At 40.5% G+C, this 24,802-nt stretch overlaps 1 protein-coding gene across 9 annotated transcripts in view; it reads right to left on the bottom strand.

Annotated features, from left to right (window-relative positions):
* Positions 1-24,802, bottom strand: part of ZNF521 (zinc finger protein 521) — a 291,079-nt gene that overhangs the window by 28,469 nt on the left and 237,808 nt on the right. For 8 of the 9 annotated variants that reach the window (XM_035125723.2, XM_035125722.2, XM_035125714.1 and 5 more), the window contains 3 exons: positions 19,420-19,485; positions 9,932-10,063; positions 5,101-5,216 (listed from right to left, as the gene is read on the bottom strand). In XM_035125723.2, coding sequence (XP_034981614.1) covers positions 5,101-5,216; positions 9,932-10,063; positions 19,420-19,485 — 314 coding nt within the window. The remainder of the gene's footprint in view (positions 1-5,100; positions 5,217-9,931; positions 10,064-19,419; positions 19,486-24,802) is intronic. The other variant, XM_060277870.1, reaches the window with a different exon arrangement.

The following is a 24,802-nucleotide window of genomic DNA, read 5'->3' as shown; positions in this document are numbered from 1 at the left end:
GATGAAAATAGGGACATCCCATTCCATAATCACAATAATTTTACTATTTATACCCCACACATCTTTCTGGATTGCCGCAGCCTCTCTGGAAAGCTTCTAACATATATAAAAACATAATAAAACATTAAACATTTAAAAGAATCTTCTCTATATACAGGAATGTCTTGAAACAGCTCGGGGGTCAGATAACCCCATACCCTCCAACATTTCTCCAATGAAAATAGGGACATCCCAAGGAAAAGGAGGACATTCCGGGATCAAATCAGAAACCAGGACAGCTTCTCTAAATCAGGGATGTCCCTGGGAAACAGGGATACTTGGGTCTGCAACAGGTATGCCACCAAACCATAGTACAATTTAGAAGCATCAGCACTCTTCAGCTAAGCAACTCCTAAAAATAAAGAACACGGCAAACATAAAAAATACCTTTAAAAAAAGGCTAACAGTTTAACAAGGCAAAACACAACAAAGAAACACAAAAAGAGGAGCTAAGCAGAGATTGTTAGTAGTTATGGACATTGCAACTAATGCAACTTTTTTTATTATGGGATTTTTTATTATGGTATTTTTATTAATATGGGTTATTGAACTGATTTTTTCAGTCTAAGATGCTCAATTGAACCATTTGCAACAACTGGAGCTCTGAAGAAAAAGGAGTCATTCTATATTGTATTACAAGAATTCCCGTAAAAAAAAAAGCCAGTGCATAAGACACAGCTAAGCTATTTAATCATTTTACGTCCTCATTGTACAATGTGACTGACACATCAGATCTAGTTGATTTTACAAGGGGCTATAAATATTCACACCCTAATGAACCACCTACCCACTGGGAGTGATTATATTTGAATAGGCCAATCAAATAAAGTTGGGTTCACACAATCCAGATCAGGAAGTTTCTTTTTCAGAAAAGTATTACCTTATGAAAGACTATTATGGCTCTCAAGTCCTTTTTCCCCAGGGGAGAAATGGAACAGTGGAAGGAATTTAAAACATGTTCCTTTAGTCATGTCATTCATACATTTTCAGGATCCCGCCCCCAAACATTTTTGTAACAAACTCTCTTGTACCAAAGTACAACTACATTAACTCTTTGGGGAAAAGGACTGCCAAGGAAACCGGAGACCTTTTTTATGTACAGATGTTTCCAGGCATCCCTGAGGGACAATATCATGATTACTCTTCAGATGTCCTTGGTAATTTCACCTCTATGTAAACAGAGACTAAAGAAAAAACCCCACTTCAAATTTCAAATGCAGTCTTTAAAACTCAGCAAAATAAAAGGTTTTCACCACAATAAAATTAATATAATGAGACTAGAAAGTTCATTGAATGAGGCACTATTTTCTTTCCCCTCGTGTTGTCACATTTGGAATCCTGCTGACTTATACCTGGGAAGACATGCTGTGGCAGAATATGATGATCCCCAGCTAGTGTTTTAATTCTAATAAGTTATATGCTAGGCCTCAACCTTGCCTGGAACTCATGAGAAGAAAACAGGTTGTGGTTGCTTAGCGATGATGGAAAAACACTCGGAACATGGTTTGAAAGCAGGTTCCAAGTCTGAGCCCTGGTGCAAAGGAAGACCTGTCTCCAGTCTAGGATATACTTGGGAATATCACTCGGTTCTTAGAAATATTCTGTAACATATTGAAGCCTGTTTGCCTACCACAGCTGACCAAAATTGTCATATTTAAGCACTGAGTTCACACATTAGTTAGTGGAAGTTGTACCAATCAGCGCTTTCTTGAGAGCTAGGGCACTTTGACGTAGGTTATGGCATTATGAGAATTCCTAAATTCAGGTGCTTATGTCTGGAGCGCTGAGTAACACTGTGCCTATTTTTCTGTTATAAATAGCAGCTGCTGATGCTCAAGACCTCTGAAAAATTAAGGCTATAATATATGAAAATGTTGGCCTAAAGCTGAGTGATGTTAATTGGATTTCAGGTAGATTTCCTTTCAAAGGAGAAGAACAGATAAGATATTCCTTACTGGATGCATAATCACAGCTGGCCTCCAGGGCCTGAAAACCAGTGGCTGCTCCCCCTCTTCCCAATGACTCCGGGGATCTTGAAATGTCAAATCTAATCCTTAGCTTCATTTTAAAAAATTCTTAGCCTTTTTCCTTGTGAAGATATCCTTGAAAATTTAAATTGATCGCTTGAGTTGAAAGTTTAGAATGCTTCTCCCCTTTCTGTTATTTATTAATCGTCATAGAGGAAATATTAAGCATGGCACTGTTGACTCCTTGTCCACTATAATCTCTTTCTTAAAGGTTTTATTGGAAGCTCTCTCATAGTCTCTGTCTAGAAATTAAACACAAGCAACTTCTCCCCTAAGGAGTGGCAGCTCAATAGCTTGAGTAATAGTATCATTAGAGCTGATCAAGCGCAAGCAACGTCATTTCAACCATGTAACCTTTTGGCTGACCCAGAAGAGACCCAGGTTGGCTGCAGCTCTTGAAATTAGCAGGCTGATAATCTAGTGAAAGATCTGCTTGGATGGATCTCTGTATCAATTTGGGCTGTCATGGAGGGTGTGATACACCACCCAGAGTGTGATGAAATAGCCTTTCAGACATTGCAGCTTCAGTTATAAGGGATTTCTTCTCAATATGCTCCTCTTGGCTTCCAGGAGGGCAGTAACATTGTTGACAACCTGACCTTTCATTGAAAACCTCAAAGATAGGAAATTAACACAGTCCTCCTAAGCAAGTGCATTGCCAAACCGTTGTCCATGTTTAGAATTCCCACCTGCCTTACTGTCCTTCCTTTTCCTTCTATCCTCATCTGAAAACTGCCAACAAATCACCCTTCTTCTATCAAAGCTAAACTTACTGAGAGCTTTCAGAATTGCCTCTTATAATGTGTTTTCTTTTCGTGTCACAATGATTCTCCCGTCCTTCCCTTATCTGTAAATTGTGACGTTTTCCTTCTGTTTGTCTTGGGAAGCTGGGATAACCAATTAGCTAATGTTGAAAAATACTGCATATGTTGTACCAAAATCCAATTGTAAATGATTCAGAATAATTAGATAATAATCTCATAGAAAACGTATCACGGCGTTCACACACCAAACCCCAGGCTGCAGTGGCAATCCATTTTGAAAAACCATTATTTCTATTGTATCTATTCCAGAAGACCTCCTAAAAGTCAACTTTGAGAAAGCTCTACCTTCACTCATCATAGACAAGGATGAACACCTCAGTCACTGAAGGGAAATTCACAGACAAAATCAGCTTTCGTGCTTTTTATTAGTGGAAGACTATTGTTCTTTTTATGAAAAAAACCATAGGCTCTGTATTTGAGGTGTCTAGATTCACAAGTCCTTTAGCAAGTGGAGAGGGTATATCCATGGGAAATGGTTCAGAATCTTAATTTTCAGCAGGTGTAACAAAAACCTTTCTTGGCAAATCTATAGTTGCTATGTGGGAGCAACTGAGAGACCTTTTAAAATAAATTCTAACTTCATGCAAGAGCTCTAGACTTGCTTTTCTGTTTCTCTCTAGAGAACTAATGTGTCCCAATGAAAGCAAAATATGGGTTTACAAATGAACACTAGGGACTCACGAATTCTACTTTTAACAAAAGACAAAGCTTTCTTCTAAGTTCAAGGGGAGGACTGCCAGATGAGATTAAGCCCTGACATGGAGATTTCTGCATGGAATAGTCAATTTACCAGGGGCAGGGGAGAGAGAGAGACTATGTAGTAAAATAATTAAAACAATTGATTTCAATACCTTTTGTACATTTGCATAGTAATATGATTGCTACCTCTTGGTTCTACCACCCAAGAAAATTTTGACCTGACTTATTTCAGGAGCCTGAAAGAGACATCAATAAAGACTGCTTCTTCACACATTACATCTTTTAAAATATGTCTAAAATGTGTTAAGTTTACACTTAAAAATATAAAATGTGGATGCAGTAAATGTGTATTTGTTATCAAATACATCTTACTGTCACACTAATCAGGGAGCACAGATTGGTCACAGCAGCCTGTTAAGTAAATACTCAATGGCAATGCGAATCCAGGTTTGCTGCCTTGTCATGTGTGAAATGACCCTAATGGGGATCTGTAGGTGGAAGGTGCCAAGTCGCAATTAGAGAAAGGGTCTGCACTTACACAGACACACTTTTGTTGTCACTGTCATGGTGTGTGTAGTGCACCTCTTCTCTACAACTGATGAGCAGTGACTAAGGAAAGGGGGGGGGTTCATTGAGAAGACTGATGCATGTGGATGGTATTTGTGCCTATATAGTCCCTTGAATAGATGCAGGCCATCAAAGAAGATTATTTTCTTTTTCTCCAGCTGGTCTTCATCTCCTTCAGCTGTGATAGGGTGCAGCACAAGCCCTGGGCCTTGACTGAAGGCTTTTAAAGGTATAGGCCTCTTTTCCCCAAGCTGCAACTTGCCAGTTTTATGCATGAACACTTTAATAAAACTTTCAATTCTCACACAGGAATATCCCTTTACCTCCCAAGTTACAGCTGCCTACTCACAGTCTCCAACTGCGTCTCAGCAGAGAACCCAGAAGCTGTATTTGGGGTGTGTGTGTGTGCAGTTGAAGGGTTAGCCTGTCAGGCCAGTTGTACCACACAAATTCAAAGCACTTGAAATGGACAGCGCTTCCCTCATATCCTTCCATGGTCAGAATCAAGACTGTTGGCAACTCCAACTACGACTCAAGTTCAGTTATCGCTTCCTCCAGAGCGGAAGGCGTAAGTAAAATGATACTTCTGTGCACTTGTTTCTTTCTCTGTGATGCTACAAACTCTGCAGTCCTACCACAGTCTTACCTTCTTGTAATCTGGGCAAAGGATGAATCTACAAGACCTACCATCCTCCTTCAAGTCTGCAGCACAGAAATGTGTTCTCATGTAGCATCCCTAGCAGTTCTTAAGATGCAGCTTGGACAGTCTTACATATGGACTAACTACAAATATGTCTATCTGCTGACCATCTCTTGGCTCAATTCTGATGAAGCATCATTGTACTTCACAGAAATCGGTCCTATGGATCCACCACATGAACACCTTTGGTGAAGAATACATGCTACAACCGTCTCTACTGAAACCCCTTCAATAAGCTGAGTACCTGCAGTTCTGTTTGGAAGAAGAACTTCTGTGGGCACTGTGTGCAGTCGTAGATCTTGTCTTCTTGCCCATGGGCCGAAAAAATATGTTGCTGCAACTTGTTGGCTTGAACAAACACTGAAACATTAAAAAGAAAAAGTGAACTTTCTGTTATATCGTTTTATACATGGAAAGACCTTTTTGTGAACATTTCCTCATTAACTCACAGCAATTGCAAAGGCTACAATTATCCAAGAACCCTGTAATTTCTGATTATACTGTTGCTATAATAGGCACCAGCCACGATTGCTCAGCTCTACATCCAAGTCCTAATTTTCTTTTCTTTGTAAAAGAACTGTGCTTATGTGTCTGGTAAAAACATAATCAAATACCGTTTCAATCTCAAACACTCAGAAATGTACCTTTCCCCCCGCCACAATAATTTCAGATTGCACCACAATGTGCTAAACATCAAAAGCAACATTTGTGAATAAACAAATCCTTGCTACTGTGAAATATGGAAGCTACAGATACAAAAGCACAAAAACACCCACCCACTATTTTTATTTATTTATGCATTTGCCCGAAACTTAAATCTAGCAAACTATTTCTGTATTTAAATGTGTTAATGGTAAAATTATATCCCACAGCTACTTTGGGGCAATGTCTATAAACGTAAAACACAACTGCAGGTAAATTCTCTTTGGATACTTTAAGATCAACTCTGAGTACACACTGAATGCAAGGGTTTCAATAATATAAACATGTTCAATTTTAATGACTACAAAACAAGGCCCTAAGACTGTGTAACAGTTTACCTAGGAGACATACTATTAATAATTAAATTGTATATGCCAGAGGCAGTGTTTGGGTTGGCAGCACTGACTTCTGATGGATGCCTGGTGCACTGTGACCTAAAAAAAAGTTTGCATCTACAATATTAATCTGTATAGGCAGGGAAAGGATTTATTAAAGACGTTGGCATTTAACTTTGACTCCATTCCTAATCATTAAAATAATTCTAATTGAATGCCAAAAAAAGAAAAGAGAAAAGAATTAGAATAGCGTTCTTGTGAGTCATACATTTTAATCACATTTCTCATTACCTTAAAAAGGATTGGATTCCATTTTCCATATAAAACTTGTATTGGTGATTTTTGGTTTTGTTAATATTCTACACACTGAAATAATTTAATAGCATATTGCTCATAAAACATCATTGTTTATGATTAATGTGCTGTGTCTATTTACCCCATCAGCAAAAATGGAAAATGGGGTTTTTTTATACATATTACAGGGCCACTGGCTGAAATATTAAAGGATTATTATTATTATTATTATTTTATTTTAATCAGGGAACTTATTTATGGTGAGAACCACAAGTAGGGTTGCTTTTCATATGCTTTTTTGTACGCTGTTGTTTTTTTAAAATCCACCCTAAACTTAACTCTTTGAATCACAAGCTGTATTAAGGGAATAAAGGGGGGGAACGCTTACACAGAGAAAGAGCGAGAGAGAGAGAAAGAGCGCAAAATCCTGTACAATTAATGCAAAAACTAAAATGCAAAAGAAATGCTTGAAGGAATTATTGAACCCAGATGCCTGACAGGCATACGGTTGAAATCAAAACTATCTACACTACAGCCTCAGACATCATTACTGCAAGCTGTGTAGTGAAAATTAACTAAATTGTTTTAATGCAGGAAAACATGTCTAACTTGTATATGGGAAGGTAATAATCAGTAGCAGCAACTTCAACCAACAGAAGAGAAATCTTACTTTAATTTGGCTCTCGTAGTGGATGCCTGCATTTTATTGGGAATGGAGCTGCCAAACAAGAAGGACTAATATGAAAGTACTAAGGGTCATGTTTTCTTATCAAAGTGCATCAGTGGAGAACAAAAACCCCAAATTGCTTCCCGTTGATAGAGAGCTGTGTGAACCGCTGATTTTCCTCTTTTAGAAAAAAACAAATCCTGCATTTATACACTATGATTCAGGGTATAATTTTAAAGAGCATTATTTCTGTCAAACATAAAAGGTCTGTATGCAGTCTTTATGGTTTAATTTTCAGTGACAGTTGCAGGTTTATACTTCTTCCAGTATGTCAGTGTGTTTCGTACCCCTACCAGGATGGTAGGGGAGCTTGTCTTATTGGCAATAGATAGGCTTATAAACACCAAATGCCTGAGGTTTCTCACAACGATGGAAAGGAAGGTGTGCTTCCAAGTTCTGACTCCTGGAGCATCAATTACCTCTGGTTGTGGGGAAGCAGTAACATGGGATGGGGGCTTGAGGAGGTGGCAGTGTGAAGCTGATTTGCAGTGGGGATAAGGGGAGAGTGGAAGAGTACAGAGGTACAGAAGAAAAATGCACTTGATAGTTTCTTTGAGTGAGTACACAATGGCAAGCACATCATTTAGTCATAGCAGAAGCATCACATGGTAGCTGACGTTACGTGAAGGCAGTTTTCATAAAGAGAACATCAGAGAGATCTATATAGGGTGTTCAATAAAGGTGTTATGCTGCAAGTAACTGTGGGTAAACTATATGTGTGTGTGTGTTTAAATTCAGAGGTAGGAGGGGCAATCTGGATGAGGTGTCAGCACATAGGGAGGGAAGCCTTAATCATCTCCTCCACAGCCACAACTCCTTCCCCAGGGAACTGCCCCATGCAGCAGTTAAAAAGTTCACACTGGTGCCAATGGGGAGCTTTATTTATCTGTTTATTGGCAAAACATAAATACTGCTTATTAAAAGAAAACACTAAGAGGATTACATAACATGTAAAAAAATATTTATTAAAATAGCAATTAAAGCTGCCATTAATAGGGGACATAATAAAATTATAAAAATATAGATAAAAAGCAAGTTTTTATATAAAAAACACATCTATGACTATGGAGCTATTGTGCCTTCTCATTCTTATTGTTTGTTTTCTTGTTTATAGAAAATCCTTTAAAAGGTAGTTAAAATGTTACATGTCTGGGTAGGCTTGCTTCAACAAAAAAGTTTTTAGCAGCTATTGAAAACTGTACCACCCAGACTTAGATCAGATTTGCACGTTTATACCCAAAATATTATACACAATATATAGTTTGATGAGCTGTGCTGAATACTTAAGGGATAAACATGGTGAATTTGATCTAAGTCCAGGTATATGTAGAAGATCCCCCACCACCTCAAATGTAAGCAATTAACATGTGCCTGGTTCTACAATCACGGGTGTCAAACACAAGGCCCGGGGGCCAAATCCGGCCCGCCAGACCTCATCATGTGGCCCGCCGAGCGCCCCAGCCAGTGGGACCTTGCTGCTGAAGCGCCGCGCCGACAAACAGCTGGGGCCGGGGAAATGCTTTTTGCCCCTGGGTCCCTTCGCGCTCTTTTCTGGCGCTGAATCAAGGCGGTGACCCCCCCTTCCCTTTCTTCCTTCCTCTCTCTCGTTCTTTTTCTTTCTTTCCCTCTCCTTCCTTCCTTCTTTATCTCTGTCTTCTCTCCCTCTTTCTTTTTCTTTCCTTCTTTATTCCTTCTTTCCTACTCTTCTTTCTCTCACTTCTTTCCTTCCTCTCTCCCTCCTGCTCCCTCTTTTCTTTCTTTCTTCCTTCCTTCCTTCCTTCCGTCCTTCCCAACTTTCTTCCTCTCCCTCATTCTTATTCTTTCTTTCCCTCTACTTCCTTCCTTCTTTCTCCCTTTCCGTCTTCTCTCCCTCTTTCTTTTTCTTTCCTCTTCTCTTCCTTATTTCCTACTCTTCTTTCTCTCCCCTCTTTCCTTCCTTCCTTCCTCTCTCCCTCCCACTCCCTCTTTTCTTCCTTCCTTCCTTCCTTCCTTCCTTCCTCCCCTCCCCTCCCCTCCTCTCCCTCTCCCTCTCCTCAGAAACATAGGATGCTGCTTTATACTTCTGGCCCTTAAACCCTGGAACCAGGAGAGCAGCTTCAGTGAGTCAACCTCAGTCAGTCCCTTTGGTGAAGGGTGGTGGCTCACTGGCAGAACATCTGTCCTGCATGCAGAAGGACCCCAGCATCTCCAGGTACTAGTAGCTCTGCAAAGGTCCTGCATGAAACCCTAGCGAACCTCCACCACCCAGTGCAGTTACCAAAAATCATTTTTCAATAAATTGTACAATAATTGTACATTTGAATATCTACTTGCCATTATTCTGGCTATGTTTCTGCTTTCAGAGCTAGTTATTACTTACATTATTACAAAAAACAGTAATAATTGAATGCAGTGACAATAATTTATGATAATAAAGAGTGGACACATAGTCCTACAGATACAACCGGCCCTTTGAGGGTGACCAAACTGCTGATGCGGCCTCCGATGAATTTGAGTTTGACACCCCTGTTCTACATGCAGACATGAAGACACAGAGGCCAATTAGCTTTAACGGAGCATGACTTGAGAATGCTCTGCTGAAAACAAGTATTCCAACAGCCCCACAGACACGTGATCTTCCTTGGAGAATATATGTACATCAGATAGGAATGTAGCAGGATACAATGGGGATTCATCTCACTATGGTTAGAGCAGGGTGGCATGTGGAAGATAGAGATACAGTAGAGGGGAGGAAACAGGCAGAAATCGAAACCTTCTGCTGCACATGGGGTCTCCGGAACCCAACCTTATTGATACGATAAAACCATATTGTGTGAGAGGTGTGCTTGTAAAAGCAATTCAGGTAGATGGAGGTCCAATCTTTCTGCACACTTGACTTCTCAAATAATTCCTAATCAATACCACTAATGAGCACAAATCTAATACTTGCATGCAAGCTGACCTGAAGTCAATGTCTGGCATAAATGGCATTATTTGAAAATGTGCATGAATAAAATGAACAGTTCCTGAATACTCACCTGTAAAGCAGACTGGACATTTGAAGGTCCCTCCCATTCCTTCAAAGCTGTGTTCGATCAGATGGCACTGTAGTTTGGCAGGAGAATCAAATGTCTGGTTGCAGAGCTTACACTCGTGGTTTAGTCCTTCATCTAGTGGGGAAAATATGAGAAAAGTTTATTGTCACTTGCAACGCTTGAAACCCAATCTCTTGCTAAAGAATTCCAGGATTAGAATTTATGCAGGATCATGAATGATATACTTCATGCACAAAGCAGCTTTTCATTTTGTTCCAATCAGCAACCGCTATACCTCCCTAAATAATTATTCACTAATCAGAAGTATGATGCACACATGCAATAGCACTTGATACCTGCTAACATAAATGCTGGTTCACCAGATTTTAAGTCAGTTAAATATGATAGGTACAACTCAATGACCTTGACTAGATAGGGCATCATTCTATCCCATTGGCTATGCCAAAATAAGGGTGGGGAGATATGCTCTCAGGCCCCTTGTTGCTATTAACCCATATCAGTTAATGTGCACCCCAAAAATTAGCACTGGCTTTCCTAAGTCATGGGGGGGAGGAGAGAAAGCAAGTGAGCGAGAGAGAGAGAGGTCAAACACCTTTAAGTTAAACAGATTGACTGCCGAGTATATTATTATGTACAGTAATATGCAAATTCTCAATAGAGCAGCCAGCAAGTGTACTCAAAAAATCCCCATACTAGTCTTCCCTTTCTATCTTGAACTTTCATATGTATCCTTCCACTCTAGTCTTTCATTTATGACAACCAAAAATGCTGTGCAAATCCTTGCTATTTGGGTTGTTCTTTAGTAGCAAAGGATTTGCATGTGCTGATGATTTTTTTTGGGGGGGGGAATAAGAAAATTCAGGATTTTTATTTTTATTTCAGTTCTGTGAGCAATTATGTTAATTTTTTGGTATTACATCAAGGGGGTTGGGGAGTTGTCTCTAAATTTGTATGGTATCTGACATCTTTTCCTATAACAACAAATTGCCCAGTATCTTTAATGCTTGAACTAGTCTCTTCCCCCCTCCCCCCATGATACACTTTATTATTAATAACTACCCTACTGGCCTCAATGGCCTTTTATTTGTTCAGCTACAGGCAATCCTAGTACCACCAAATTGATCCTAAAACCTTCCCTGCTCTGAGCTGCAGGCCCTTGGTGCCCTCCCCCCTCCCTTCCATCTTAGGCCTACCATTAGTCTTTCTTCCCAACAGTGTTGCAAGCTCCTTTCATTCCGCCATGGGAACAGTGATAGGTTGTCCTACTTAGAAACAGTTGCTAGGTAAGATGCAACTTCCAGCTCTGTTGTACAGGGTTCAATTCCCTCAGCAGATCTCAGGAAAGGTCCTTCTGTATGTCACTAGTGTGTTATACAAATAGTTTGATCTTGCAGGTAAAATCACTAGCCGATTAATAAACACACACACACACACACACACACACACACACACACACACACACACACACGTCTCTGGTGCAACATTCAAGCAAGATTAGAGGGAAAGGATTTTTTAAAGCACATCTTCCTAAGCATAGTTTGCTTAATATGACTGGTAGCTATGACTGATATAGAAATGAATGAATACTGAAGAGGATAACTACCCAGTTAACAGGTAATATATAACTTGCAACCTAAATGGCCATTGGTTGGCTATTCTACCAAACTGTATCAATCTAAAACAGGGAAAAGTAAATTGATTTATATTTCTGATGCAATGGTTCACAGTTACTTGAACTCTAATTTAATGTACACATGCACAATTAATAAACTGCTACACTGGCTTCCTGAACCTTAGCAAGGGATCTAGGTGCTGCCTCACCCAGTGGTTGGGAAACAATGCTACTAGTGATAGATAACAGCATTTCCACTAGTTACCAACCCCTGTTCTCATGGCAAATGCTCTGGCCAGTCAAAAGCAGCACCAGCAACTGCACAGCCTTTAGGCCATGCTGGCTGAGACTGATGTGAATGGCCACAACATCTGTCTTGGCCACTTCTGCTCTAAGCTGTGTAGTCTTGAGATTCTAGATGTGTTTACGGCTTGCTAAAGCTCAACTGTACCGATGTGAGAGGAAGCATTTATCACTTCCTCCATGTTTATGACAGCGGTTACTTTAATGTTGTTACATAGCCAGGGAAGAAGTCCAAAGTAGCTCGTTCTTCTTCCAGCTCATGATCTAGGACAGTTAGATGGACCTCTTGGTAAGCATGTATGTATCCATAAATTGATTCAGGATCATGCATGGCAGAATGCAATACTCAGTGAGTTTCTTTCTTTCCTTAATTATCTTGTTATATTACATATCCTTCCTTTTTTGTTTCCTGAATGTAAACTTTATTTCAAAATAAAATTCAATGTTGTTTTTTTTAAATGTAAGACTTATGTTCACCAAGTCCACATTTTAAACGACTACATATCACAGAAGGGTTGGATGCAGATGTTGTTAAGAAGACGGAGTAAATGCCTAGTCCTCACATAAATCTTGATTTTTAAGATCTTAAAATTCTGAAATTAATAGTGTAATAGAAGATTAGGCCAAGCATCTAGTATCTGGCCTATGACAGCAGTCAGTAACAGCTGCTTCAGAGGAAGGTGGAAATCCCCATAATAGCCATATTATGCACTGAGTAATCTTAGAAGGGATTCCCCCCCATGAATATTTGTGTTGATATGCACACTTAAAGCAAGTGGAAAGAAAGGAGCTCAGCTCTGGATCTTTCATCCGTCAAGGTGAAGATAAGCAATGCCAACCTCTGAAATGCTAGCCAAATGCAAATCAGCAATGTCAGGCACTACAAAGCAACAGAAACCGAGGGGTATTCTACAAAGTATTCCTATGGGGGACGATCGAGATCCCACCACTAGTTTTGTTGACTAATAAAAGTTTTCACTTTTGTAATTAGGGGGAATGCTACTAGTGAAGATATCTGTCTTTACACTGCCTTAATTATTAGCTTAGGCAGGTTTACTTTTGTCTTTGTGTATAGAACCATAGAACTGTTGAGTTGGATGGGATCACAAGGGTCATCTAGTCCAACCCCCTGCAATCCAAGAAACTTTTTGCCCAATGTGAGGTTCAAATAACCACCACCAACCACCACTACCCTGAGATTAAGAGTCTCATACCCTACCGATTGAGGTATGTGTGATCTACAGTAAGTAAAGTAAAATGCTTCTAGTTTCTTGGGCAATATGCAATATTTCTGTAAAGCTGTTAAATCACATATTCTCCTCATTTCCCGCTTTGATCCGCACTACATTCTAGGAAAGGAAAATTGCTATGGGCAGCAACAGCACCGAAATGTGACTGACCCAGTGGAGGAAACACCAAGTGACTATCTGGCCCAGGATGACTGCAACCCTTCTGAAAATACCTTGGTTTTCAGACACCTTTTTAAACAATTGACTTGGGAAAGGTCAGCTGCACACACACACACATACAGTTCTTCCACCATAACATTTCAGTTCCTGTTGCTCCTTGTAAATAATACAAGATTAGAAAAAGTGGAATGATGAGTGGAAGGAAAGCTGTTTTGCACACCCACCCACCCTCGCTAGCCACAGAGAATCTTAAAAATTGAGAAAATACTGAATGTCACAACTAAACACACAGACAGTGAAAAGCTAGCCTAGCAATTTACACCTGGGATAAATATGAAATGAAGTGGAGTGCCAGAACATCCCTTCAAGAGGTCCTTCTTCCTCTCTCCTATACCCACTTCAAAGCTACATTCTTTCAGCAAATGTATTAGGGAGGGGATCTTAAAAGTGCTGAACAGCTTAAAAAAATTCAATCAGAATAATCTGCTCTTTAGAAATGTGGTGGATGACAGTAATTGGAAAATACTGTCTGACTCATTTATTAAAGTGAGATTCAGAGTCAATTGATTTAATAACCATTAGAATATTCTATTAAGGATTTAATAGGTTGGCACGGTCCTATTTTTTATTAAGAGTTATAGGTGAGGAATAAGCAATTCTATGGAATTTCTAGGCAACTGCTTGCATGGATTAAGATAAAAAAATACAGCTTGCAAATTAGGTACCCAGGAGCTGCTGTAGTGCTGATTCACACAACCATTTCCCCCAGTCAGAAACAGTGACTTCTGAGCAGTCATCTCAAGGAAGAGATCTAAGCCGAGGACACTAATTATGGGTTCCTCATGTGCACTGTTGCCAGAAGACTTATTTTTAGGCCCTTTCTCGTGTGGTGATGGAAAGGAGTGCTGCATGAGGAAGCCATTCACAAGAACTACATCCATGTGGGGATGTAGTTGGAGATGAACGGATCAAAGTCTCCCCAGAGAGGAAAAACATGAAGTGGTTCTTTGGAAGGGGAGGGGGAGAAAAAGGAAGAAGAAGGACTATACTGTAGTACAATTAAGTTTTCTGGTTCATAGAAAAGAAATGAGTTTTGTATCTGTAGCTTTCCAATTCAAAAAAGATAACTGATAACAGCAACAATTAAAAACATAGAATACCCAGTTGCCCCCCCATCCATATTACCTATCAGATCTACACCTGCTGAGCATTAGCAGCACTGCAATGTCCGGTGCTCCCAGACCATTTGCTGAGCCTTTGATCTGATACATATTAAGGTAAGCAGGCTTAATTTTCAGTCCAGTGTGCTACTGCCGCAATGATAGGAAGAGGGGGGGAAACCTAGTACTATGGTGAAGTTCCCTGAATGTCATGAGCTCCCTTCATGACACAAAGAGGTCCATACCATGAAAAAGGCAATGGGCCCTGATGACGCATGGCTTTCCCCCACTCATGTTGCCTGGTTATTCTGTGAGAATGGTTGCTGTGCTAAAGCTTAGTGGTGCAGACCTCTGTGTATTGTAGTGTTTCCCGAGAGCTGGAACCCTGATCGCACATGGCTCCAGCTCCAGGGGAAGATTACGTGCATAGACCTCTATGTGCCCAGGCTTCCCTTTCTCAGATGTCCACATCTAACAGATGAACAAAGGGAAACCGCATGTTGTTCGGGTTAGGACAACAGCCACAGCCCTGCTGCCCATTAAATTGCGTAGTGCACCTTTGTGTGTGTAAACACACTGTGGAGGCTGTTGCATGGAAGTAGCAGACTGTGTAACAAATAAAGTGGGTTTTACAGCTGGGCTTCTGTTCTATTTTGCTTACGTTTTGTTCCATGCCTTGGAGGGATGCTAGATTTTGTGTGCTCTCAAAGTACAATGTTTCGGTTCTGGAAAAATGTCTTTTTAATACATGCCTTGCTTTTCATGTGTAAAGTGGGTGCTAGAACATCAGGAAGCACCTACTCGACATTTTCTGCAATATTATTAGCGACATTTGACAAAACTTTCTCTCGCACACATGCGTATACTGTATTTTAATATTTTTGATGCAATTAAGAACAGTCAAACATAGTTTTTTTTAAAAAAACAGCTGCAAGGAAATGTAAAATATAATTTAAATTAAACCAAATAAGACCGTTCTCATACAATATTAATCCTAAAACAGGGCAGTCTGCTACTGTGTTATCCCAACTTCAGATTGCTCATCCAGGAACTACCTATCACAGTCAGAAGTAAGGACCTTTGAGTTTAATGGGCTTTTCCTAGGTAAGTGTATAGAATTACAGCCTTAAGGTCACAGAGAAGTGCATCATAGTAGTAGAGAAGTGCCCCTTCTGTTCTACAATTTTGCAAACCACTTACTGTTGTTGGTTTTTAATGTTCTATTGCCTCCCAAGGATTGCACTGAGAAGAAGTCAACATACTGCTATGGCAATTATTCCATTAGTGCAAGCATTTCAGCTTGCCAGATAGAATGATATCCCCTCTCTTTCCCTTGTGCACTGTTGGGCAGGGGTGTGTGTCTCCTGACCTCCCAGAAGCGACTGGGGGGGGCATGGGGCAAAGGAGAGGAGGGGAGGGGAAATCCCACTTGGGCCAGCAGAAATCCTTGCACAAGCTTCTGCTATCAGGACTTGATCTGGCCCTGTGCCTAGCCACATATTTTGGCTTTTTAAAGAAGAGCATGAATAGTAACATACCTGCTACACACACCCTGCAAAAAAGCTGACTTCCCTGTCCACTTTGTGCTGATGGGACATTGCACTGGAGTCGCTGGGTGAGACCAATGGGAATACCAGGCAACGGATAAAATGTAGTTGGAGCATGTTGTGGCAATTCATACTGAATGGTCCCTAAATAGTCTCTCTTCTGTTCACCAAGTCTAAGTAAGATGAATATGTCTATAGGATAAGGCCCTCTTAATAGCTGTTGGTCAAACTCTGTTTCCTCTCTTTAACTTGGGAATCAAATGGCCTGCAGTTTTCTAGCTCTCCAAAGTGTTCACAGCTGCATCAAACCAACACTTATTTCCCACCCCACCCGTTTCACCTAGGCAAAGAGCACACATTTAAAGACTTAATACAGAAATTAACATTGCCTGAAGACTTCAAGCATATGCTCATCATTCCTCCCTGATTGTAATGGGCCTTCTGTCATTTACAATTTCTCAAGAATTATCACCCCAAACCCCACAATTCAGGCATATAACAGCAAGGAAATGGAGATACTAAAATCAAATATACAGCTGGGATTTGCTGGAGGGAAATGTTTACAGTACTGGAAGAATCTGCTACTGCAAAAACGTAGACTAAAGTTTAAATAATTATCAATTCTTTATTTTTGGACATGGAGCAACACTTATCTTCTACCTGGACTTCAGAAAAGTATTACAACATAGTGAATTTTTAAAACAACAACACATGGTCCTTCTTGGATCATACCACTTGATTCTGCAGGTGGCAGGACATATCTAAATCTCCCCTGTGAGAAACTCCTTGCATGAAGAAAACTAGCACACCAGGGAGAAGGATATAAAACATTCAGCAGGCTGCACCACTTTGGAATGGAGTCCAGGGAGTGCATGTATGGATACCCCTACGTGTCAGTCAACAAACAAACAAACAAACCCTTGCATATGGAAAACTAACACATTTGTTTTTCCCTAACCTGCTATGTTTCTGTGTGCAGAAAGGCTTTTTATAAAACATGGGAAGAACGTTCAAACGTAATTTACTCCCTACAGCCTGAAGACAGCGTATGACATGCATTTTCTATACTGTACATTTAATTTGATTACAAGTGGGCAGTGAAAACATAAAGACACATAAAGCTGTATTTCATTAGTTACACAATTAGCTATGTAGCTCGGTGCAATCCATATTAACTGGCAGAGGCTTTAAGGCAGAGATCTTTCCCAACCCTGTTACTCAAGTTCCTTTTTTTAAACTTGAGATGCCAGGGATCGAACCAGGAACCTTCTGCATGCAAAGCGTGAGCCCTACCACCGAGCTGTGGCCTCTTCCCAAGAAATGCCATGCTGGGGCACACTAATGGTAATTTTAGTCAAGCATTCTGTCCTCTTAACTGCAGACAAAGGATGCCACAGGGAAGATCACAAGCAGGGAATCATCATGATAGCTTTCTCTATTGTTAGCTTCTAGCATCTGGTAGTCAGAAATAGACTGTATCGTAAGAGGGAAATTGGGTATGCATCACAAAGTTACATTACGCTGTTGCCATTGTGCCCTATGTTATATGAAATACTCTAAAAATGATATCTGTGTTTCCCTTTCTTTCTTTCTTTCTTTCTTTCTCTCCCTCTCTCTTTCTTTCTTTCTTTAAAAAAGTGCAACAGAAATTATTGGTCTGAATTTAGACTTTGAACTAACTGAAGCAGTATGTCTCCCGCTCTCCCACTCACACCAAATATTGGTAACTTAAGTGGAATAAAGTGGCAGTTCCTAGCTCTTAGTTCTAGCAAGACTGAAGTTATAGTAGATGACCCTAGACAAATGCCTAGAGCAACAATTTGTTAGAGGCAGTAGCTCTGCTTCCGCAGCAGAAGGAATGGACTTTCCCTCCACAGGGTTGTTAATACAGTGCATGTATTTTTGCAGCTTTTGGAGCCAATAAATTACAAAAGGAAGGGATGGAGGACCTAATGTTATAGAGAATAAAGAAACAGGGGTGCCAGAAGCAGTGGGAAAGGGCAGGATAGGATTCCCATGGGATTAAGCTGCATGTTATTATAGTGCAGCAGCTGACTGGAACCAGGGGCTAGAACTGTCTGAAGGTGATGTATGGGAGATAGTTCTATCTTTGGGTAGAAGAATGGAGGACATGAACTTTGGTCTCTTCCATGCTTCTAGCCAAGCACCTGGGGAACAGGTGGGTTGAGGAAACCCCATTTGGGCTCAGTAAGCCAGAGACGGGTGGGACAGGTAATAAGTGCCTGGGAATTCAAAGATACATATGTCTATATGGATCTGAAATCTTTAAACATTATTCCCAAACAACTACAATTTGTTTGTGTTATTGGGTACATGTTCTGAGTTTGCCATGATTTGTGGTTCACTTATATTCAAAACATTTGACTGAATGAAAATTAAGTGTATATATATATATATATATATATATATATATATATATATATATAAGTTCTGCTAATGGTTTTGAGGAAGGAAAATACCCAACCTTTTTCTTTTGCCAAGTAGGTTCTAAAACATAACAAAAATGATGCTATTAAAATACACCTGTCTTCTGACATACCTGTGTGTGTGTAAGCTCCACATGCATCCATGTCAAATGTCTTATCCTGCTCTCATTAAAGACAGTTGAGCATTTCTAAGTACATGCATAAAATAAGCCCATGATCAATGTTTTCCCTTTGTTGGTGTCCATGTACACCAGCCCTTCTCTGTGGGCCACCTGTGTCACATCTCAAACAAGGGGAGATAGTGGTGTGGGAAGTACACTGTAATCTGGGAGACCCATGTGATGCTGAGTTTCAAGCAATATTACTGTGAACTGAGAACTCTGCCTGGTGAATGGCAACCACATCATAAAGTCTGAACCAGGCCACAGTCAGTGTGGAATCAGAGCTCATATAGTACTCAGAATTACAATGTAGTTAAATTAGGTGTGTGTCTATATTGCAAGCAGCTATTATACCAATTCTTCCCAAGGCACCTTGGATACTGTAGTTCTACGAGGATGTTCAGAAATCTCTGTAAGAGATTACTCACCTCGCTCCAAGAGCTACTACAATTTCTAAGTTCCTTGGGGAGCAAGTCATGAAATGTTTTAAGCTTTTGTGGACATCCCCTTAAGTTCTAGGTTCTAATTGTGTGCTTGTATGACATTTCTGTCTCTGAAATAAGTTCCTTATACCGCCTTTCAGCAGCAAATCACATTAAATTATAGTAAAATTGGTGATTAAAGCTGTGTGTTTCTGAGGGGAGAAGTATGATGAATAAATGTCACATTAACATTATGGAAAATGTACTTTAGTTGAAATCAAAAGGTTTTTGGCCTATTTTAAAGCACTGATTCTCTTAATCAGTATTGCTGTGTCAAGTGTATTTTTTTTAAAAGTGTTGGTGATATTTCAAGAGATAGCTTTCTCTGTCATTGATGTTAAATACCTACTAGTATTTCCCACCCGTCTGGGACTTCTGGAACTGGTGGAAGTACTGGTATATCTACCATCGAGTTCTACACAAAAAAAACAAAAATTGGTAAAATTGAAAGAGGATACTTCATGGACACTTCATGCAGCATAAACTAAATGCTACCTGTTCTAAAGTCACATCTACAGGGAAAACAATCTTTTAACACTGAGACAAGCAGTCAGTCAATATGAACTCCACAGTACAGTGGATCAGTCATACGAATGGAGCATTACTGACAACTCTTTCATCAACTAATTTTTGCTCAGGATGTAGAGCAAATGTCTCAAGAGCTGCCTATGGAAGAAACAAAGCGGGAGGGGAGAATGGCCAGACCAGACTACAGAGAACTGCCGGCTATCTCTGAAGCATTATTTGTTTTTCTAAATATTATAAATAAGCAAATTTGTTGGTCATGCTGATATGCAAAGGCTTGACACAAAGCCGTTTTGATACACTGCCCTTTTCTTTTGCTGTATTTTTTTTGGTATTCATTAACGTTTTTAGGGAACATGAAGAACGCCACTAGATACTGTTGGGTCCTCTTTTTCGTGTTACCAGGAGTGATGTGGTTGTCACCTCTGTGGCTGCTCCCATGTTGCTCTGGGTAACAAGTACCTCTTCCACTCACTTGGTTAGGGCAGGTCACTTGGCTGTTGTTACTGATCCACTAAGAAGTATGTCACCAGAGGGGAAGGCAACCATGCAAGCTGCTCTACCCACAGGGCCTTTTAAAGGTTACCTTGGCCTCAATGGAACCCCTTTGCTGTGACTGCTGTACCATTTAAATGCCCCAGCCTAGTCATGTGAGTCTTTCTTACAGAGTTTGGACCCTGTCCCGCAGCAGACTGCTAATTATGATGTGTGCAATCTGCTCCCACCCCCCATGGTTGGGCTTAAATGACAAGAGCTGGTCACAGAAACATCTAGCTATTAGCAGACTAGACTGTAAACAACACCTAGAGGAAATAACAAGCACACCACGCCAGGTAACTTATGACCAGGTTCTTGCCTACTGCCATCTACATCCAGTGGTTTTCAGTGTGTGTGTGTGAGAGAGAGAGAGCAAGAAAGAGTGTGCAAATACCAGGGCGGGAAGAGAGAGACCTCTGTTGCGGCTGATAGGTCAAGCTTAGAATCATAGGGAATTTATATACTGTAACCCAGAATCTCCAATCCTAGGGCTTTGGGGGAGGAAAGTGAACCCCTTTCAATTGCGCCCAACCAGCCCAATCAACTTTTAAAAGATGCCTAGCCAATTGGTCTGCTGTTTGACAGGTTTCTTACCCAGGGGCACCTCTCTCATGACTCATGCTATTTTCAGACCAATTGCTCACAAAACACTGAAGGAGAGATTCCGCACCTAGCACCAAAAATAAAAAAGAACACCTGGACTTACTTGCCTGTAATTTGAAAGGCATAACCCACTCTGAAGGGACTACCTGGTCTGCAAATTTAAACAATTTGTGATGAGAAGTGGGGGGAGGGGGGAGTTATAGCAGTTTTACTTCCCACATAGTGAATGGGAAGAAACAAAGCCTCGGTTTTTTTGAAGTGAACTTGGCCTCAGACCCAGAGCTGAACTAAGCAGCTATCAAAGCCCTTCAGAGCAAGGTGGGCTGTTCCCTGAGGTCTGAACCACATATTGTGGGGTTGGTGCACATACCTAATATTGCTTGGTGAAGGTAGGTGCATGAACTTAAATGAACAGATTTGTGAGTCACCTGCTGAATGCATAGCAATAAAAGTTGTCTGTAAGATGCTGATACAGTAGGTAGCATGGACATGTATTTTAAATTAATACGGAACTGACCAAGCCTATATGTTAAATGATGCTTGATAACTCCTTAAATGCTAGGGAAACTATTCCCTCTATCCTAGGATATTATTCCCTAGAGAGAATAGAAAAACTATTCCCTAATGATAATAGGGAAGCAAATGAAACCATGGTGGGTGGAGGGTGGATTAGTATGGGAATGACTTATATTATTTTTTCCATTTTCTATGTCTTCTTTGTCATGCCAACAAAAAAATCAGAAAATAAAATTCACTGGGCTCAAAAAGATGAAAGGCCTCACACATTCAAATACAAGCAGGCAAGCTCTCAATTAGCCTTACCTGAGTAAACAGGCTTGGCTTTACATTAGCTCTGTTGCTGTTTGGCCCCTGCCTTCTTATGCAACTTTTTCATTTCCCCATCATTCAGCATAGTGCATTGTTTCGGGACTGGTGGTATTCATAATCTTATATTAGTTACACACCATCTCACCCCTTTCCTTCAGATTTTGGGTGCAATCTACCAGTCAGTCTACTTTCTTCCTGTACAGCTTTCTTCCTGTGCAGCTTGCACAAGATTCCCACACAAGTCCCACTGGAATAAATGAAGGTTTCACAGCAGCAGTGTGGTGTGTGTGTGTGTGTGTGTGTGTCCTTTATCCAGAAGAAAAAGGGTTATAAGTTGACCTAATGCACTCCCTTTTCACATAAGTATTCAGTAATTCTTTTTTACGTTAATATATTTCAGTGCTTTATCACTGTAACCTGCTGTTCTCTTTAATTGCTTATTGTTATTAATTATATAGTGTTAACTTTGTTGGCTGCTTGAACCATTTGGCTGTAAAAAATGCATTTATTTATTATTGCCACTGGAGCTGCAATGAATTGCCAGGGTTCTGTCTAGAGATGAATGCTTTTGAATATTCATCCAATAAAACCTGAACCTGGATCAAACTGAGACTTTCCTTTCCATTTTCTTCTTTCTTCCTCCCCTCCCCAGCTCCTATTTCACCCAAACTCAGATTTGCTCATCATCCTAGAGATCTTGGGGGGGTGCCATTCATTTGCATTGGGGGGGGGGGGGTTAATGGTTCTGTTCATGAGAAAAAGTCTCCAGATACAACATTGGGGAAAGAGACAGAGTTTCAATGTGAAATGGGCAAATTCTACTCTAGGCCCTAGGTAAAGGTACGACTCTGGGGTTGCATGCTCATCTCGCTCTATAGGTCGAGGGAGGTGGCGTTTGTCTGCAGACAGCTTCCGGGTCATGTGGCCAGCATGACTAAGCTGCTTCTGGCGAACCAGAGCAGCGCACGGAAACGCCGTTTACCTTCCCGCTGGAGCGGTACCTATTTATCTACTTGCACTTTGACGTGCTTTCGAATTGCTGGGTGGGCAAGAGCTGGGACCGAGCAACGGGAGCTCACTCTGTTGTGGGGATTCGAACTGCCAACCTTCTGACTGGCAAGCCCTAGGCTCTGTGGTTACAGCGCCACCCGCGTCCCTCTAGACCCTACAAGTGGTAAATTCAAGGGTGAGAAACCGCCATGTGCAATTGGTGTGGTAATGACAACTACTATTATTGCAACTCCTGCTGTTGCTGCTACCACCACTGCAGTTCCTTTATTTCAATTTGTGCCCAAATTGTACCACACATTTCAAAATAGTTCCTACTCGGGGGGTTTCATTCAAAGACTGAAAAGGCAAAAGTGAAGATACATTGGCTCAGTTCACACACAATATTAAGCCAAACCGTATCTTATTGTGAAAATGCTCCTGGAGGGGAGTTCATGACCACTTTGCTTCTCCTCAGATCCTACAGCCGTGAATTAAGACATAATTTGGCTTAGTGTGTTGTCTGAATCCGGGCTTGTGTTTTGGCTTCTTCTAGGCAGACAAGAAGCTGTACTCAAGGTTTGTTCTTGGTTTCCAATTTGTGGTTTGTCTGGAGGTAACAAACCACAAACCTGGGTTTGGACAATATGCTAAAACAGACAGTGGCTTAGCTCACAGCTGCAGGCCTGGAGGAGCAGCAAAGTGTCCACAATCTCCTTTCTGGGAACTCGCCTGCCTGCTATGGCATTGTTTGGTTTAACACTAACACTAATACTAACTTCCTGTGTGTTCCCCCATGTTAGCCATGGGTAGCTAAGTCACTAAACGGTCTGAAACCACCAGCCAGAAATAAGAGATCCCGTTTACAGAGTCCAGTGCAACAGGCTTGTACTATCTCTTCCTTTCACATTCTCAGCAGAATGTGAAACAATCTGCTGCTTAAGAGAAATCATTTCCTAAAAGGCATGAAAGGGAATTACTGCAATGGCCGGATTAATGACTAAGTATCATATACTGTTGTTTCCATTAGTGCAGACAGCAGAATAGTATGTGCGGATTTTCTAACTGTAGAAATGCAACAAATCAACATTTTCCAGGTGTTCAACTGTGAGAAGAAAAATCCTAAAACATGCAGAATGGCACTTTCCCACTGCTATGTGCATCATAAAGTGCAAATGCTTTAAGGCGATACAAATTCAGGAGGTTTTAAACAACCCACCAATACTTCCCTGCTCACACTGCTGCCCCCTTCAATTTATCCCAGGATAAAGAGGCAGAGCTTTTCCGTGAAAAGTCTTCGCAGACTAGATTTATCTTACAAACCTCACATGTCCTAGCCCTTCTTTAAAGGATTCCTTAGGATACACTATCCCCTTGCTTAATAATAATAAAAGACCAAGTAGTACTTCTCAGTCACACAAGAGAACATGATGAAAACAATCTTTCTAGCTGTGTAATATTCAAAATACACATATATTTAGAACTTGTTTTAGGCAGATCAAATGGCAAGTAGAAAACTGTTCCAACACTTTTAATATATGTAACGGCACCTTTTTAAAAAAACCACATGACCCTGTTCTCATATGCTGCTGTAGCATTGTATTCGCGGAAAACATTACCACACTTAATTTTGTGCATCCCTACATAACATTCTAAATGACTCTGAACAGGTATGGCACAAAATGTATTTTGCTTTGGTACAAAACAGCAGAGCACAAACATACTGCATATTATGACAGTGTTGCAATAATGAGTTATTTGCCCTAAATTATCATAACTCAATTAGGAATGGAGATCCTTGATGGAAGTGAACTCAAACACAAATACATCTGCCAATGTAAAAGAGCAGGACAGCAGAAAGACAAATGAGGCATCTGCAAACCAAAGAATGTCATTTAATGAAAACCAATAATCGAAGCAGGTTGATCGTACAATTCCTGATGAGAGCTCCAGCAAAAGTAAAAAGTAAAACCACCCAATATTAAATATTTCTGAAGGTATAATGAAGAATTACAAAAATGCTTCAGCCATGGTAATTTGATTTCTCTGCTTAGTCAAAGTGTTACTAGTTCCAGTGAACTCAGGCCTTTGAACCAAATCATTAGGTGAGTTGAGCAAATCACACTCTATCAGGCTCAGTTCTCATCTGTAAAATGGGAATACTGCAGTAGTGACACTTGTCTCACAAGTATGTACTGATGTAGTACATACAAAGCTGTTAGATCATTGGTCTGTCTAGTCCAGTGCTGACT

Source organism: Zootoca vivipara, chromosome 8 (genome assembly GCF_963506605.1).
Source record: "Zootoca vivipara chromosome 8, rZooViv1.1, whole genome shotgun sequence".
NCBI lineage: Eukaryota > Metazoa > Chordata > Lepidosauria > Squamata > Lacertidae > Zootoca > Zootoca vivipara.
The sequence above is the reverse complement of the archived record's forward strand: the minus strand, read 5'-3'. Positions and strand labels throughout refer to the sequence as shown.